The sequence below is a fragment of the Echinops telfairi genome, unplaced genomic scaffold (assembly GCF_000313985.2).
Source record: "Echinops telfairi isolate 266 unplaced genomic scaffold, ASM31398v2 ScPeMD7_3509;HRSCAF=4178, whole genome shotgun sequence".
Classification (NCBI taxonomy): Eukaryota; Metazoa; Chordata; class Mammalia; order Afrosoricida; family Tenrecidae; genus Echinops; species Echinops telfairi.
In genome coordinates this window covers 16,024,493-16,041,405 of record NW_022107407.1, presented here as the reverse complement: position 1 = coordinate 16,041,405, position 16,913 = coordinate 16,024,493, and the positions used below count along the sequence as shown (strand labels likewise).

Genomic DNA, 16,913 nt, shown 5'->3' with positions numbered 1-16,913 from the left:
TTAGAGTTCGTTGTAAAGTAGGCTCATGCTGAGACATTTGATTATATGATATTGAATTAAATAAGTGTGTTAATACTAGATTGACTTACTTCTTTTTTGCCGGCTGGTTGTCTCATGTTTCTATGAAGAATGAAGATGACTACCCTTGGAAAGCGAGATGCCGCGGTTCAGTTGCACAAGGTGCCTCTGCCTGTCAGCACTGACCCACATTATTTTCACCACCTCCACCCATTCACCCACTGAAGCAGATGGCAGATTGTAACAGGATTCCGAATGTTTAGCAAGTTTTCCCAGCTGTCACTCTTCATGTAATTTCAAGTGAGCTCGACGCCAACTGAATGTTCCTACACGGCTGATCCCCAAAGTAGCGGGAGCTTTAACAGAAATGGTCTTTGTGATGCACCAGAGACATGATCTGCCCCACACCAGGATCAAGGTTAGGTGTGCCTTAGCTCTCAAATAGAACCACCTCACAGTGACCCTGTAGGACAGACTAGAACTGTCCCTGTGGGTTTCCAAGGCTGGAAATCTTTACAGGAGCAGAAAACCTGTCCTTTAGCTGCTGTCATTGCAGTTAACCGCCCATTGTGAAATGTCTACACCACCATGACTTCAAACTCACTGCCATCGAGTAAGTGCTGAATCGTAGCCGCCCTGTAAAACAGAATAGAAGTCCCCTCTGAGTTTCCAAGATGGTAACTCTTTACAGAAGTAGAAAGTCTCATCTTTCTCCTGCAGAGCAGCTGGTTGTTTTGAACTGCCGACCCTGCAGTTAGTGGCCCAACTCATAACCATCACACCACCAGAGTTCCTTAGCGCTAGGCAGAGAGAAATTCTGATTTCTGAGAAAATCCGATGTCATAGCATTGGCCCTGTTTAAGAAAGCATTCCAGAAACAACTTGAAAGGCCACGCACGCAGCTCACGGTCTGCGATGGCGGCTGCGAACGTGTCCTTTTCTGGGTGTGACAGCCGCACTCATGCTCTCTTGGGACTTTTGATTTGCAGACGCTAATGCTGGAGACCGTGGACAGACCAATAACGCCGCTTCCGCCTCAGCTTCCAACTCCACCTGAACAGTCCCAGGCTGCCAGCTGCACAGGAAAAACCACCAGTTACTTGAGTGTCACTCAGCAACACTGGTCACGTTTGAAAAGAAAATTAAAGAGAGAGAGAGAGAGAGAGAGAGAAAAAACCCCGTTCATTTTAGTGTTCAATTTTTTTATTGTTCTTATTTAACCTTGTAAAATATCTATAAATACAAACCAATTTCATTGTATTCTCACTTTGAGGACGATCCAGGGGGTGGGAGGGGCTGTGGGGAGGGAAGCGGAGCACTGGGACACACACCTCTCTCCCACGACAATCTTTTTTACTCAAAGGTCTGCCGTTGTGTATTTTAGACAGCGGACTCCTGCCGCATGCCCCTTCCACAAAAGAAGAAAGCCTTGTTCTGTGCTGAAGGCTTTTGAACTTTGTTTTCTTTTAAAGTCAAGTGTAAGATTTTGGTGTAGTGCACAGCTTGAACTTGGTCGGGAGCTTAGCAGGTGTAAGTCTATGGGGACTGCAGTGTCGCTTGTGAAATAATCCACATCCTTGGGCGTTTGAAGGCTTGCCTTTGGCATGTTGGTGGCGGGTGTGGCAGACAAAAAGGGGCATGCATACCATCTGTAACCCAGCGAGGAAAATAAAGTTTGAAACTCTTAAGGGAAAGAGTCTTGATTGATTTGTCAGGTCTGTTTGTTCATCATCAGCGCTAGTGGCAGAAAAGCTTGTAGAGGAGGGGCTGGCATAGCTCTGGCTGCTCCGAGGCCGGCTCCCACGGCCTGACCAAAGGGCCTCTGCAGACCTCCATCCAGGGTGTTGGATGGGCCACGGGGCTGCCATGGTCCAATGCAGGTGAGCGGGAGGCAAGGCCTGGCCAGGGGCTCTTGGGCAGGTCTTACCACTGTGAATGAAGGTTTCCAGATTTTTCTTCTAAAAAAGTCGCTTCCCTTGGAAAGATACACTTAAGAGGACACTATCGCTAAATAATGTGAACTGTAAGAGTCTACTGGTTTTTCATGTTTTAATTATTGAGCTTGCAGAAATCGCCATATTCTACATATCATTCTAATTTTGAATCCAAATCTAGAATCTATTTCAGTATTTTTAACCTCATGCTTTTAAATTTTTTATTTATTGATGTGTGTCAGGCCATTATGAGTTTAGATGGTAGGAATGTTGAAAACTACCCATCAGAGTGAAATAAACAGGCACTTGTACCTGCTAACTTTATAGGAGAGCTGGGTGTAGACATGTGTATATATGGTATAGATACATATATTCACTGCTGCCTCTTCTACTTGTTTTAAGTCTCCGGTATCAAAATGGGCTGGTTGCAGCATGAAAAGACTGCCCCCCCCCACCCCCATGACCATTTACGAGTTTTTGTTTGCTTTCTTAGTGAATTAGTGAATGGTGTAAAAATCAAAGTCTCTGTTGTTGAAGAAAAAGCAATATTCCTTGGAAAGCAGGGAGGATTGAAGGATTATGTCTGCAGTGAGAAAATAGACTTTCACAATGAGTTGGTTTTATACTTTAAGGTTGGCATCTATGTGGGCCTTATATACTCTAAAATGAACCTTAGTCACCTTGGTGCTTATGGGCCATTACTTGACCTATGAATCTTTAAGGCACAATCATTTAAAGATCACTTGAGTGATGGCCGCCTTTCCCTCTACCCGCTCCCTACCCCACACCCACCTTCCAAGGTTAGCTGAGCCTGAGATTGCGTATGCCCTCCCTTTAGCCTCCTCATTGCCACCTTAGGTCATGTTCAGGTCTCGCCATCTAGGTGGTTGAGAAATGTCAGCCCTCAGGCAGGCGCCCTGCCCTGCACCCTGACCAAGTCAGCGTCACTCCTGCAGGAGTCGTATTGCCTGCTGAAGTGAACCAGTGCCCAGAACGACAACTATGAGCCGGCTTGGTTCGCACTCAATGCCGAGCTAAGCTCTTAGGCCACAGACACTTTCAAAAAACCTCTAGTTTGTGTCAAGAGTTCATGAGAAAGACCATACTCAGTCCAACTCAGTCAAATGAATTGCGTTCTTCCTAGCGGCTTCGAAGAACTAATTAAGATGTGAAAGCAGTCTGTAGTCCAGGTATTCAGCAACATCATTCCTTAAAGGGGTGAATGGCATGGCTAGACTGTGTTCAGAAAGGAATGGTAGGTCAGTGCCAGACAAGAACCAGCTTTCAGACCCAACCATGACTCTGGACTTGGTAGCCACTCGCCAGAGCCCGTAAAACCCAGTGCTCTTTCTGGGCAACCCTCCCCCTCTTCCACCACCACCACCACGGAATGAGGTCGGAGAAGAAGAGGAAACACGGTTCTCTCATCGCGCTGTGTGTGCCTGGGCTGAGGTGCAGTGGTGGTCCTCCCTCAAGGGGCATGGCAGGCTCAGAACTCTTTTATACAAGGGAGATCCAGGTCTCTGAATATCTGTTTTGTAAATAATAATAAAAGCTCCTCACCAAATTCAAGCTTGTACATTATATTTTCTTTCGATGTTTTTAAATTTAAGTTTTATTGTTTTGTATGTAAATACGTGGACCCAGGAACTGTTATTAATGAGCAAAAGTTACTGTTCAGGGCAGTGATTCTGTTTAATAATCAGACAAAATGTAGATGAGCTTTTTAAAGCCATATAGTTTTAACTCTGTACAGTAGGTACCGGCCTGTATTATTGTAACAATAACTCTAGCAATGTATAGTGTATCTATATAGTTTGGAGTGCCTTCGCTTCCATGTGTTTGAGGTTTTGTTTTGTTCTGTTTTCTTCATTTGTTAAGTTTGGATCGGTTTCCCTGATCCATGCCTCCCTAGCTCACCTCCTCTCTTTATATAACAGCGCACTCTACCAAAGGGCGGCGGCGCCCCTTCCACAGTTACATTTCCGTGATGCACACTCGGTGGAAAGAGAAGCCGAGTTCAGGATCTCACGTCTCTAAGCCCTGCCTTTGTCTGGGTTCTGAGCATCTGCTTCCCTCCTCCGTAGCAGTGACCAGTGTCATTTCATGTCCATCCATTCAGGGCCTCAGTCTAGTGCCAGGAAGCCCACGACCTGGAGGATGTGGAAGAGATGCGCTGTTCCTCGTGTCTTCCTCAGGCTCTGACCACGAGTCTTAGAAACAGCCGATTCTGGGAGCCTTCCAGGCTCTCTTGTTCTCCTCAGCCTACTTCCCTCCCACAAGAGAGACACCGAATTGGTTCAAATAGCTCCACGTTTCTTAATAGTCTCGGGTTTTATAGCATCGGTGGTCTAACATTGCTATAGTGCAATTACTAGCGTCCCCGCCCGAAGCCCAGCGGCCTGTGGAGACACTGGGGACCCGTAACCCATCCCTAACCCCCAGCCCCCCTCCCCAGCCATCTCCACTCTGATCAATGAAATGTCATTTTAATTTCGTAATGAAATCCATTTAATTCTTACTGTGTACCCAATGTGAAGGCCCTTGGGGGGAGAAACAAAAACCAAATGGTCTGCCTTGCCTCCAAGTACTCCTTAGCAGGCGTTTTGAACTGAAGGATGAGCTGTACCAAACCAAAGGTGGTGGTTTGGAAACATCACGTGTTCACTCCAACAAGGCAGAGCCTGCTCCTTCTTCTTAATGACAGCGCGGTGTCCTTTTGGAAGCCCTACTTTTTAGACGTGTGTTTTGTTCTTTTGTTTTGGTCTGTGTTTTAACAAAGTATGCCTAACCAATCAATCATCTTGTCTACACCAGTGCAGAGGTGTCTGAGAGGACGACGTGTTCTAGTGTCTATCCCTGTAGATATAAAGACACTGGCGTTTCTTTGGGGCCCATTTCCTCTTTAAAAGATTTTACTTTGGGGTCTTGTAAAGGAAATCTGGCCAATTCCAGACCCCCAGGAATTGGGGAGGGTTGGCTTGTTTCAAACCAAAATTGCATCTGATCCTCTATGTGTTCATGATCACCTAATCACAGAGCCAAACGTTTTTATCCCCCATCTAGAAAAATAAGCATCCATCAAGCCTGTCTTTTCTGGCAGAAACCTGAGCCACGGAAAGTGAGACCGCAGGAAGCACAGTAGAGTCCCAGACGAAGGTCTACCTTTGCGAGGCTTCAAAAGTATCCCTGGGGTTTGGATGATTCTCACAAAGTTTATGCCCAGTTTTATTCAAGCCTGTTGCTCTGTTCTTTGCACCTCTGCAATAAAAGCAAAACGACAACCATACATAAGGAGTTCGCTTGACAAAGTTGACTTCCTTGTGTTAATTTTTAAGTTGTTTTTCTTATATCTGTCTACAGGCAGATTACAGATAGATGTATGAAAACGTGCTTGCCTGTAAAATTTGCATTTATAAATGTGTTGCCGATGGATCACTTGGGCTTGTACACCTACCAATTAGCGTGACCACTTCCATCTTAAAAAAAAAAAACAAATCTAAAAAACAAAGTATAAATATATATATATATATATAAAGGACTGTGGGTTGTATACAAACTATTGCAAACACTTGTGCAAATCTGTCTTGATATAAAGGAAAGCAAAATCTGTATAACATTATTACTACTTGAATGCCTCTGTGACTGATTTTATTTTCATTTTAAATATAAACTTTTTTTTGTGAAAAGTATGCTCAATGTTTTTTTTTTTCTCCCCCTTCCCCATCCCCTTGTAAATACATTTTGTTCTATGTGACTTGGTTTGGAAATAGTTAACTGGTACTGTAATTTGCATTAAATAAAAAGTAGGCTAGCCTGGAAATGAAATTAAAATTCACAAGTGTGTGGTCTTTATTTCAGTACCCAACCCTCTTTCCTCAGCCGCCCTGTACTGCCACTGTAATGTGTAGGCACCTCACCATGTCTGCTTCTCTAATTAGAGAAATGTGAGTCTCTGTTTCAAAATTCAAGATATGAACACTAGTTCTCACGCTTGCAAATGGTCGATTCCATTGTATCGCCCGCGAGGTGCAGCTTCCAGCTTGGAAACCTGTGGATTTGATGTCGTGGAAGCCTTGGAGACACTGCTTTGAAAAGAAAGGGGGGAAATGTCCCTGAAAGGGACATTTTTTTAAGACGTGTGTACGCTGCTATTTTGGGTTACTGTGTTCACAGTTTGGTGTAGCTGTATTTTCTTTTTAACTTTCATCCCTTCAGTACTGATCTTGGAGTGGATTGTAAAATACCTGAACACGACAAACAGTGGGGCTGTACCTCCCAGTTAACCAACACCTGTTATGTTTTATTCTGGTCATTTCCAACAATGGATTATGTATGTAAACATGTTATGTCTCTTAGTGCAAAAAGAACCATGTTTTGTTTTGTTTTTGTTTTTGTTTTTTATTTATTTTTTTTTTAGGGCTGGCTCACTGTCAGACCTAATCTAAAGGCTAGAATATAAGGTCATGTAACTGCTGCTTCAATAAAAAAAATTTATATTGGATAAAGTCTGGTCCTCATTATTTACTCTGGTGGTAGGGTTGGCTTATCTAATCTCATATCTACAAAGGAGTTAAACCCATACACTGATGTGCCAGGGAGGGAGCCAGTCAGTGCTAACCGGCTAGTGGGAGTGTTGTGCAGCAGTGGTTCTCCACTGTCCTAATGCCACAACCCTTTAATACAGTTCCTCGTGTTGTGGTGACCCCCCCCCCCCAACCATAAAATTACTTTTGTTGCTACTTCATCACTGTAATTCTGCTACTGTTAAGAATCAGGTGACCCCTGGTAAAGGGTCATTCGGCTCCCAAAAGGGTCGCTACCCACAAGTTGAGAACCACTGTTTTAGCGCCACTAGTGCCTTGTTAATTTTCTGCTTTAGCCACGAATTGGGATTGAGTCGAAAGGCATGCTAACTGCTCTGCAAGGTAACCTTTTAATTCAGTTAATGGGTGACCACATTTCTGGCTAAAGCCTTCCAGGGGGTTCTGGCCCCACATGGCTTGGGACAGCAGTGAAAATGGATGTCATTTTGGAAGGTGTTCTAGAAAGGGCTGTAAGGAAAGGAGAGACCATACTGCAGGCAGCACTCATTGAGAAGTTTGTGAAAGGAAGAGAAGTGGTGGGGGTGAAGCACCCCCACACCAGCATGATGGCATTTGGGAGATCTGGGGTACGGAAGGTAGTGGTGACACCCACAGGTGGTTAGGAAGGGATGATTAAGCCAGTGTTTACATTCCTCTTAACAACCTCCTTAACCCAGAAGAAGCTCACATAACAGACTTCTTGTTGATGTCCGGGTTTTAATTCAATCTTTCAAAGGCTGGGTCGGGGTAGAGCCCCATGGCTCTGACTAGGCTGGGGGTCTGAAGGGAGCAGAAGCAAATTTCAAAGATCTCCCCTTGAGGTTTGGAGACTGACTCCAGCCAGCCCTGACTACGCCATGCTGACCTACAGAAAGATGTCTGGAAATGAAAGCTTACACACAGGAAGAAGAAGTAAATCCAAATGTTTGAGTTGGACAGCTGAATCTGAAGTCTTCTGATTTTATGACTCGGAGGACCACACAACTGCAGCAAAGCAGTGTAAAGTGTGAGCTTCACTTGGACTGCACTAACTTTTTCAGCATCTACACTTAGCTATTCAGTGTTCCAAGAATGGCTCTGTCTTTTAAATCAATACCAGGAGAGGGTTGGAGCTTACCCTACACACTATCTTAATCTCACTTTAACTTCATGTACTCTAATGATCACCAGTGTCTGTCGATTCCGGCTCATGACGCGAGCCCATGTGTGTCAGAATACAACTGTGCTCCATAGGGTTTTCGGTGACTGATTTTTTTTTAAATCATTTTACTGGGGGCTCGTATAGCTCTTAAAACAATCCATACAACAATTGGATCAAACATTTGTACATACGTTGCCATCATTTTCAAAACATTTTCTTTCTGCTTAAGCCCTTGGCACAATCGCTGATTCTTTTGGAAGTAGATTGCCAGGCCTTTCTTCTGAGTTGCGTCTGGGTGATGAACGGCTTACCTGGAGTTAGCAACCAAGCACGTAGACCACTTGCATATCCCAGGATTCCCCTACTCTGGTTGACACCCACCACCACACCTGCAATTGCAAGTAGTTTCTGGGGAGGGCGGCAGGGGGAGATACATATGGTTTATGAATGAAATTGAATATTTACAAGTGAGTATAATTAGACAAAATTCCTGGAGGCAAAAGCTGTACTCCTTGAGTCTGTTAGAAGCAGTCCTTTGGCTTTCAGGTTACATGGTGACCACGCCTCTAGATCTCCATGGTGCAGAAGGGGCCGGGCAATCCAGGGGCTGGCAAGGAACCAATTTCCCAGATTTATAGCCTCGATGGCTTCCTGTGTTCCCCAAACATGGCCTGCTTACAAACTGGCAAAGGCTAAGTGATTCCTGTTACTTAGTAGCTCCCTTTGCAACAAAATGTGACATTTAAATGAGCTCAAAGAATGCATTTTGAATTATGGTGCAGATGCACTTTAAATTTTCATACACAACAGTCATCTTGGGAGCAAGCAAAGTTAAATACCACATCTGATGTTCTCCTACCAGCCGAGCCTTCAGATGTGCAAAGGGTAATAATAATAGACATTTCCCCACCCCATGTTTCCTTTCTCTTCAGAACAAAAGGCCAAGTTTGGATCGCCAAGCACACCTTCAGTCGTCCTGATTGGATCTGGAGTGAGATCCGCAAGTCTATTTGGTGCACCCAAGTTCTAGGTGTGGAAGACCTGGGTAGAGTAAAATGTCATTTTTGAAAACGCAAACGTATTTGCTGCCGCAAATGGCTACAAACAAGGCGATGCCTTCATGCCCTTCAGCTGCGAGAAAAGGTGTCAACAGGAGGTGACATAGGTGGATGAGCTTGGTCACAGAGGGAGCCACAGTTAACGCTCACATGGCACGTGCACAAGGCCACAGTCAGGCCCTCGGGAGCTTCACCAGGCGCTGGGGCGCATGCAGACCCCAGCACAGCCCAGTGTCCACACATAGACATTCCTTGTCTCCGTGACCACGTCTTTGGATCAAAGTGGTGTGTGTGTCTGCCTTGTTTTCTTAACTCTAAATTGTTTTCAGTCATGAGCCATGTCTGAGTCACCATTGTATACCACCAACATGCGCATGCATGCGCACACGCCTATGAACACACAGTAGGTGCTTAAATGTTGCCTTTGAATGGACTGAGATAGGATGAGGTCCTGACCAGGATGAAGGAGAGAGAGAGACACACCAAGAGGTTCTGACAAACTTCTCCCTCTAGAACATTCCACAGATCCAAGCCTGTGTTCATCAGTTGGTGTGTGAGCTTCTGTGGGGAATGTTCTAGAGCTGGCAAACACTGAGCAGCCTGGGACAGGAGGTGGGGGCGTGGGCGTGGGGCATGGGGCATGGGATTCCTGAGAGGTAGAAGTGAACAGTCAAGAAGCCCCTCCAAAGGCCCAGCCATGATGGGCCTTTCTCTGATGGGTGGTAGGCCAGGCATGCCCGCGTCAGGCCTTGGCTCCACTCCACCGCCTGACCTGGGAGACAGGGCGGGCAGCCGGGGACCCAGGTTCTGAGGAAAGCCAGCCAGCTGTGGTCACCCCAGGAGTAGCAGCTCAGGACGCTCTGGGCAGCCGCTCAGCCCTCCGTGATGCTGAACAGCTCACACATGAGCGGGGTGGCAAAGGGGTGTATGTCCTGGATGTGCAGCAGCCGCTGCGTCTGCTGGGCGGTGATGCTCCGCAGCTCGGTCAGCATGGCCATGATCTTCAGGAACAGGAACCTGCGGAGCAGCCAGAGGCTACGTGGGGGGCAGCTCACTCTCCTGCCAGCCCACCAGCTGCGGACGACTCAGCAGCTGCCCTCCGCGGATGGGGGCCGGGGGAATTTAATCTCGGGCCACCTGGTGTCAGCCAGGACACAAGGCTTATTCCTTAAGCGGCTCCTTCAGCCCATACAGGGCAAGAAGCCTGAACTGAACTGGCATCGAGGAACAGAGTCACAGTCCCCCGACTCCCAACCTCGCTGGGGAAGGCCTGCCTTTGCAGGCACCAAATATCCTGGTGAGTTTTGAACAAGGAACACTACGGCCTCGGCGGGTGGTCAGGGTGCTGGGACAGAGAGGGGTCGTGGTGGCGCCAGAACTGCGGAGGAATTCACTCCTGGGTCTCACTTTGGCTCTGATGCATGTGAGGCGCACCGCATGACTCAGTTTCCCCGTGATGGAAAAGAAGGTGGACACTTCCAGCCCGCTGCCTCTCTTCATGGAAGACTAATCAAATGAACACATGGCCATCCTGGGCAGAAAGCCGGTGCCATTCCAGTGAGGCTGCTCACAGGATCGGGGTTCATTCTCGAGAGAAACCCCAGTGCCACCCGGAACCCTGCCCACGCGGCCTTGGGCTCCGGGCCATCCCAGTCAGTTCCCAGGTCTGGGGCATCCGAAGGATCACTGTGATTGCCAAGGGCCAGGGAAGACAGACAATGGCCCTGCCTGGGCTCTCTGGCCTCTGGGTTATGACCAGAACAAAAGAAGACCAGACCACCTCATGGCCAGTAGCGCTTTTCTTCCGAGGGGCCAAAACCTGCAGACAAAGCTACCTCTGGGCTCTGCCCCAGGCCTGCGGACCCAGAGTAATTTTCCTTTCAGAACCTGTGTGCGTGCATGCCAGGCTGTTCTGAGGATGAACAGTGATAACACACGGATTGGCACTTTTCACTAAAACTTGGCCAGGGCCCTTATGCAGGAGCCCTGGTGTGGCTCAGGGGAGGTGCTGGACTGACCAACAGCAAGATGGGTATTTCAAAATCCCCAGCCACCCCCCAAGGAGAAAGATGAGGTTGCTTGCTCCCTCTGAAATGTGCAGCCTCAGAAACCTTGCCTAGGGTCGCTATGAGTCAGTCCGCGCGGCTCTAGGTTAGGATTGCTACAAAGGAACCCTGGTGGCACTGTGAGCTAGCCTTTGGGCTTGTTCACCGCAAAGACCACAGTTCAAACCCACCAGCTGCTCTGCAGGAGAAAAATCCCACAAAGCTTTACATCCTGAGGCACCCCACAGCGGTGGCTATGAGTCAGAACCAACTTGGTGGCAGTGGGTTTGGTTTGGGCTGGAGGGGTCATTATGAGTTGGAATCAACTCGATAGCAGTAGGTCTGTTCTATCTTTCAACCCAGTGGCACCTAACAATAGGATCTCTTTACCATTATCATTACCATCATCGTTATCATTTTTATTATCATTACTGTGACTGGTTGTTCTAGAAGGCTTTGTGGGACCTGGAGGAGAGCACCTGGCTGTCCCCATCCTTTGCTGTATGGAGCACTCTGAGTATACGCAAGCTGGCCCCAGGGAGCAAGTGTCCCCTCAGCCAGCCGGGACCTCTGATCACCCTCTTCAGTTTCCTCGTTGTGAGGCTGGAGCCCAGACTGACCCACAGGAGACCTCAGTAGAGGTCACAGAGAACATGGCCCCAGGTGTTCTCCCAGCCAGGCTGAGGGTGGGCAGAGGCCTGGGGCAAGGCCACAGGCTGGCAGGAGCTCCACCCCCACTGTCCCCCCAACACACACATCAACCCCTTCTCTCCTTGCTGGCTGCTCACCGGTGAGCGGGCTGGGGCCGCTTGCACTCGATGTAAGCCTTCAGAGCAATAGCGAAGCGCTCCTGCAGCTGGTCCACCACCCCACGCTGTACCACACCGGGGCGGTCTGCAGGAAAGGGCAAGGGGGGTATGGGGTGCTCAGGCCAGCCCACAAAGAACTCGGAGCCAGTGTCAGGCAGGCAGGCAAGTGAGGGTAGGGTGGGGGAACCTGACATCACCCACTAAGGAGTAAACATCCTGCTGCAGTGAAGGGGCATAAAGCGGTCCATGGGACCTTCCCTGGGGAGGGTAGTTGGGGGGGAGGTGGGGCTGCCTCCTGTAGATAAAGCCAAGGGGGTGGGGTGTGAGTACACAGGAGGCCTGAGGGTTCACCTGGGGAGAAGAGGGAGATGGCTTGCATCAGCACATACTCCTCCTTGTGCAGCTGCAGCTTCTTCAGCATGTAGTGGAATTTGAGCACGGGCTCCAGCAGCAGCTGCTGGAAGCCACCTGCAGTGGATGTGGGATGGAGGGGCGGCCTCTTGGGAAGTTGACCTTTCTCTGCACACTCACCAAGGACTCACTCAGTCTTCTCAGTGTGCAAGCCCAGGATCAGGGTGTGACCAGAGGTGTGGGCCTCGCAGCCTCCACCCCCCACCCCCCACCCCCGCCCCCCAGCAGATCTCAGAGGAAAAAGTCTACCCAGTCCGGGCCTGGCTCCTTTCCTCCTCCAACTGTTGTGTCTCCCCTCCCCACCACCACCCCTGGCCCCTCCCTGGCAGGAAAGAGGCTCTCTCACACCTGCAGGGTCTTCCAAGCAGTAGGACAGCCGGCCACACTCCCAGGTCCCAGTCTCTGCATTGAACACTGTGTTGAATCTCAGCTGGCACAGCTCAAAGGTGGCCCCCTTCAACAGGGAGATCTGATCCTCAATGGGCAAGTCCCTGGCAGCAAGAGAAGGAAGGGGCGACAGCATCCTGGGAAGTTGCCTACAGGCTGATGCCAGCACCCACCCCAAAAATCCAGAGATCATGGGGAGCTGGGGGAAGAGCCAGATGGGCTTTCACAGTGTCTCCAGCCCCTCCCTGTCATGACCCAGCCACCCGGACCACCCTGCCCTACCATGCTTCTCGAGGCCCTGCTGTCCTCAGCAGCTCCTACTGGGCTTGTATGTCGATGTTACCATCTGTGATAGGGTTTTTGTGCCAACATGGCACCCGTAAGAAGATATGGGTGGAGTTTAGCCTGTCAATGAGGTCACAGCTTGATACATCATTTGGAGGTGCAACCGAAATAAATGGCTCTCTGGAGCCCCCCCACTCCCCACCCCCGCCTTCACCTTCCTACAGATAAGCCACTCAGACCTGTGTAAACCCTGGAGATGTCATTGGATCCACAAGACTTTGCACCCACCAACCTGTGATCTTCCTGCTTTCTGCAACATTGCAGGTGGCTGCATGAGTCTGGAGAGCAATTTGTGGACTAGTAATGGACTTATGGACTTGATCTGCACTGGGCTGGGATGTCTGCTTGATATGTAATTACTTCCTGATACAAAGCTCTCTTACACACACAGGCATAGTCAACCCAGCCTAACACACTGTCCTACAGTTTGATGAGCTTGGTTGGTGGATCTGGTCTCATTCTTTCAGCCTTGGGAATGAGGGTGTCTCCTCACTGGGAAGGAGGGTGTTTTTGCCCCTTCCAGAGGTCTTTCCTTCTGCAGAGAGCCTTCCTTAATGGGAAGGGAGGTGGGGTGTGCTTGTGTCCTGCTGCTGTTGGCCAGCTCCCTGTTGGCTACCACTCCCCTCAACCCCACATGCAACCGAATGAACTGCTGCCGGCCGGCCCCACACCACCTTGACCTTAAGGATGTTGGAGTCCATTGTCTCGGTCAGTGTGTGGAACCTTCCCACTTCTGGCACTCCATCAGACAATCTCCTATTGAGATCTGTAGTGTTCTCATGGATTGATTTTCAGGAGTAGATCACTGGAGCTTTCTTCCTAGCCTTGGTCTGAAAGCTCTGCTGAAATCTGTCCATTATGGGTGACTCTGCTGGTATGTGGAACACCAGTGATACAGCTTCAGCAACACAGAAGCCACCACAATACGATGAGAGATGGGCGCTGCAGTTTGATTTAGCATGTATGTACCGTATATACTCGAGTATACACCGACCCGAGTATCAGCCAAGGCACCTAATTTTACCACAAAAACTGCATTAAAAATGTGCTGGAAAAATAAAACCAACCCCAGCTTATACACAAGTATATACGGTACCTCTCCCTGTCTCCCTCCCAGCGGCCTAGAGGCCCTGGGCACCACTCCAGCACTGGGCGCATGGGCCTAGTCCCAGTGCATCTGGTATTGGTGGCTAGACTGGAACCCCTCCCACCCTGCAGGAGCACACAGCTACCCACCAAGAGAGGCATTGCTGACCAGGAGGGGGCTCTAGAAAGCTGCAAGGTGGCAGGAAGGGGGGCGGTCTTCTTGACTGACTCTTGAGGAGGCCCTCCCCCTGGCCTGGGTCTCCTCAGGCATTCAGGGCCTGGTGCTCCCCAGGCCTTCTAGAACAATAATAATGGCTACTGGTGAGCCAAATCTAATTCATGGCCACTCCATGTATGTTGGACTAGAACACCCTTGACAGGGTTCTCAGTGGCTGACTTGACCGCTCTTCCAAGGTGCCTCTGAGTAGACTCGAACTTCCAGCCTCTACGACCAGAGTCGGGAGTACAAACAACTATTTGTACCAGCCTGGATCTCCATAATTCAGAGCTGTGGGTTCCACCAATTCGATCTTCCTCTGCTGGCCCCAGTGCCTGGCACAGAGCTGGCCCCGAAGTCTGTACTGTGGCCTCGACCACTAACTCACCATGACCCTGGGTGAGTTTCTGAACCTCGTCGAGCCTCTGATCTGTCACACTGAAGGTGAGAGGAATGCCTGTCTCCTAAGGTGCTTCCCGCAGGCATCCGAGAGGATCACCGATGCCGTATTTGAAAGCTGGCCTTTCTCCCTGTTCCCGGCAACAAATTTGTCACCCCCACCCCACCCCACCCCCCGAGTCCTGTGCTCCTGGAACAGAACCTGCCTGTGAGGAAGAGGGCTCCTAGGGCGGGAGATCCGGGATCTGGTGGCCCCCTAGTTGTTGTGTCCACGGCCAGCCCCGAGAAAGCCCAGCCCTCCGGCTCCCAGGCTTCCTTTCCTTGGTCCTTCAAGCCATCCTCTGCTGTGGGGGTCACCTTGCCACCGCTCCTCTCAGAATGTGCACCTTGGACACTCTCCGGGGACGCATCTCATTTTGCAGGACAATCCCGCAAGGCAGGTATCATGACCTGCGTTTGCAGCAGAGAGGACTGGGACGCAGACAGAAGAGAGGGCTGGGACGCAGACAGGTTTCAATGACAGCCAGGGAGAGGCCCAGCCTCGGCCGCCTCCGGCTCCTCCGCTGGCAGAAATGAAGGAGGCTCTTTGGGCATCCCAGGTCACACACACCAGTGGCTGACAAAACAAGGCCCACTCAGGGGGGACACATAGACAGCAGAGTAGAGCTGTGTTCCACTGTGCTTTCAAATGGCAGCGGGTGTCAGGGAAGGGTTTGCCACCCAGCTAAAGTAGTGTGACCGGGCACAGAAAGGGCCTAATAGAGTCCTTCCTCTGTTCACCAATTGGTAGCCAGATCTTTCTTCCGAGGTACTTCTCAATGGACTTGTGCCTCTAACTTCTCACTGAGAAACGGGGTGCACACCCCCAGGGGCAACACCCTCAGATTCAGGGGCATCTCCCTCAGGCCCTGGGAACCCCTCAGCCATATCCTGTTCCCCTCCACATCTCTCCATAGCCTCCTTTCTCCCGTCCCCACGTCCTACCTGAAGTAGGAGATGACTTTGGCAAAGTTGATGATGCCTTTGAACATGAAGGTGGACATGTCAGCCATGTGGGGCAGCAAGGAAAAGATCTCCCTCCCACCGCTGTCGGCTGGGGGCTTGTAGTTCCAGACACTGCCGTCATCGCCTCGCAGGTGCAGAGAGAGCCTCACTGGGCACAGATGGCCCTGGATCTGGCGCCACTTGGAGGCTTCCTCTTCCTGCACACATTCCAGTCCCCCAGGGCTGCTGCTAAGCACTTCTGGCAGCTGTGGGTAGAAAGGGGGAAGGACAGACCGCATTTTCTCCCCAGCAGGCCCCACAAGGGTCTCGGTGCACACACAGCCCGGCCATAGGGGTTGAATTTGCACACACCCGGGCACGCTCAGACACTCATTCCCCTTTCTCACCTTCTAGCAGCTCCTGCTTTCTGGGTGAGTGAGTAATCGCCTAACTCCTCAGCCAGGAGGCTTGCTCCCTGCCCCAGTGGCAGGGGAGGAGACCTCCACCCATACTGTGTCCCAAGCACCCCTGAAGCCAGAGGGGGACTCAGAGGAAAGGCTCGGAGGGAAAGCAGGCCTCTGGAGACGTGGGGGCAGCGCTCTCCACCATTGGGGAGTATACTGGGAATCGGAGGTGATCAGGAAGTTTCTTAGACCATTTCACAAAGGTGGACGCCAGCAACGTGGAGCACCCTTGATGCTCTCATTTACAGTTCCAAGTCCCCCCTGCGGTGGAGGGGGAGGGCAGTGGCCCTCAAACCCGCACTCAGAATCAGCGGGGGGAGGGGGGGCATCAGAATCAGGGGGGGCGGGCTTGCCCAGACACCTTCCCACCCCCATCGCTTCTGTTTCCAAAGATCTGGGACGGCGGTGTCTGTGAAGTACGCTTCCAGCAAGTTATCAGGTGATGCTGCTCTGAGGACCTAGGGCCCGTTTGGGGACTAGACAGGACGGGGCTCGAGAATCCAGCCCTGGAGCTGAGGCCCCTGGAAAGCCTCCTACCCGGAAGTTCTTGAAATGGGAGAAGGTGGTGTCGAAGGTTTTCAGCTGCGCGTCCATCAGCTCCCGGATCATCCTCCACTGCTCTGCGGTCAGATCGTTGGCGCCCTGCGGTGGAGGCGGCGCGCGGCCTCTCTTCTTCCTCTTGATCAGCGCTCGTCTCTGCTCCACAGCCGCGTCCGACATGATCACTGCGGGGAGGGCCCCGCACAGCTCGCGCACACATCCCCTGTACACACACACACACACACACACACACACACAGCCTATTTACGCACATATACATCCCACCTACACAAACAGCCTACACACATACCACCACCACCCACACAGCCCGCCTACACACAGACCTCAACCACACACACATACACATATACATCCCATCTACACATATACACCGCCTCTGCCACACCCTCCTACACACATGCACACACCCCACATAATCTACAATTACACATACACACCCCACCCACACCCTACTTACACAAGCAAACA

General features: G+C 50.4%; 2 protein-coding genes across 5 annotated transcripts in view; one reads left to right on the top strand and one right to left on the bottom strand.

Annotated features, from left to right (window-relative positions):
• GSK3B (glycogen synthase kinase 3 beta) overlaps positions 1–6,456 on the top strand; it is a 202,156-nt gene extending 195,700 nt beyond the window's left edge. For 2 of the 3 annotated variants that reach the window (XM_004709801.2, XM_004709800.2), the window contains one exon: positions 1,008–5,790. In XM_004709801.2, the coding sequence (XP_004709858.1) occupies positions 1,008–1,075 (68 nt within the window). In that variant the 3' untranslated portion in view covers positions 1,076–5,790. Of the gene's footprint in view, positions 1–1,007 lie in introns of all 3 variants that reach the window. The other variant, XM_045294219.1, reaches the window with a different exon arrangement.
• A 1,985-nt stretch (positions 6,457–8,441) lies between these two features.
• NR1I2 (nuclear receptor subfamily 1 group I member 2) lies at positions 8,442–16,693 on the bottom strand. Of its 2 annotated transcripts, XM_004709802.2 has the most exons (6): positions 16,422–16,693; positions 15,421–15,686; positions 12,351–12,493; positions 11,943–12,059; positions 11,571–11,676; positions 8,442–9,754 (listed from the first exon to the last, which is right to left on the bottom strand). In XM_004709802.2, exons 1-6 carry the CDS (start codon positions 16,602–16,604, stop codon positions 9,610–9,612), a joined length of 960 nt encoding a protein of 319 aa, XP_004709859.1. In that variant the 5' UTR covers positions 16,605–16,693; the 3' UTR covers positions 8,442–9,609. The 2 variants fall into 2 exon arrangements, with proteins under 2 accessions (XP_004709859.1, XP_045150206.1); XM_045294271.1 differs by lacking the exon at positions 11,943–12,059.
• Positions 16,694–16,913: the final 220 nt, after the last annotated feature.

Coding starts and splice junctions, on each gene's coding strand:
- NR1I2 (XM_004709802.2), bottom strand. CDS start 16,604: ATGTCGGACGCGGCTGTGGAGCAGAGACGAGCGCTGATCAAGAGGAAG. Junction 15,687..16,421: donor CCCATTTCAAGAACTTCCGG/GTAGGAGGCTTT, acceptor TTCTACCCACAG/CTGCCAGAAGTGCTTAGCAG. Junction 12,494..15,420: donor AAAGTCATCTCCTACTTCAG/GTAGGACGTGGG, acceptor TCTTGCTGCCAG/GGACTTGCCCATTGAGGATC.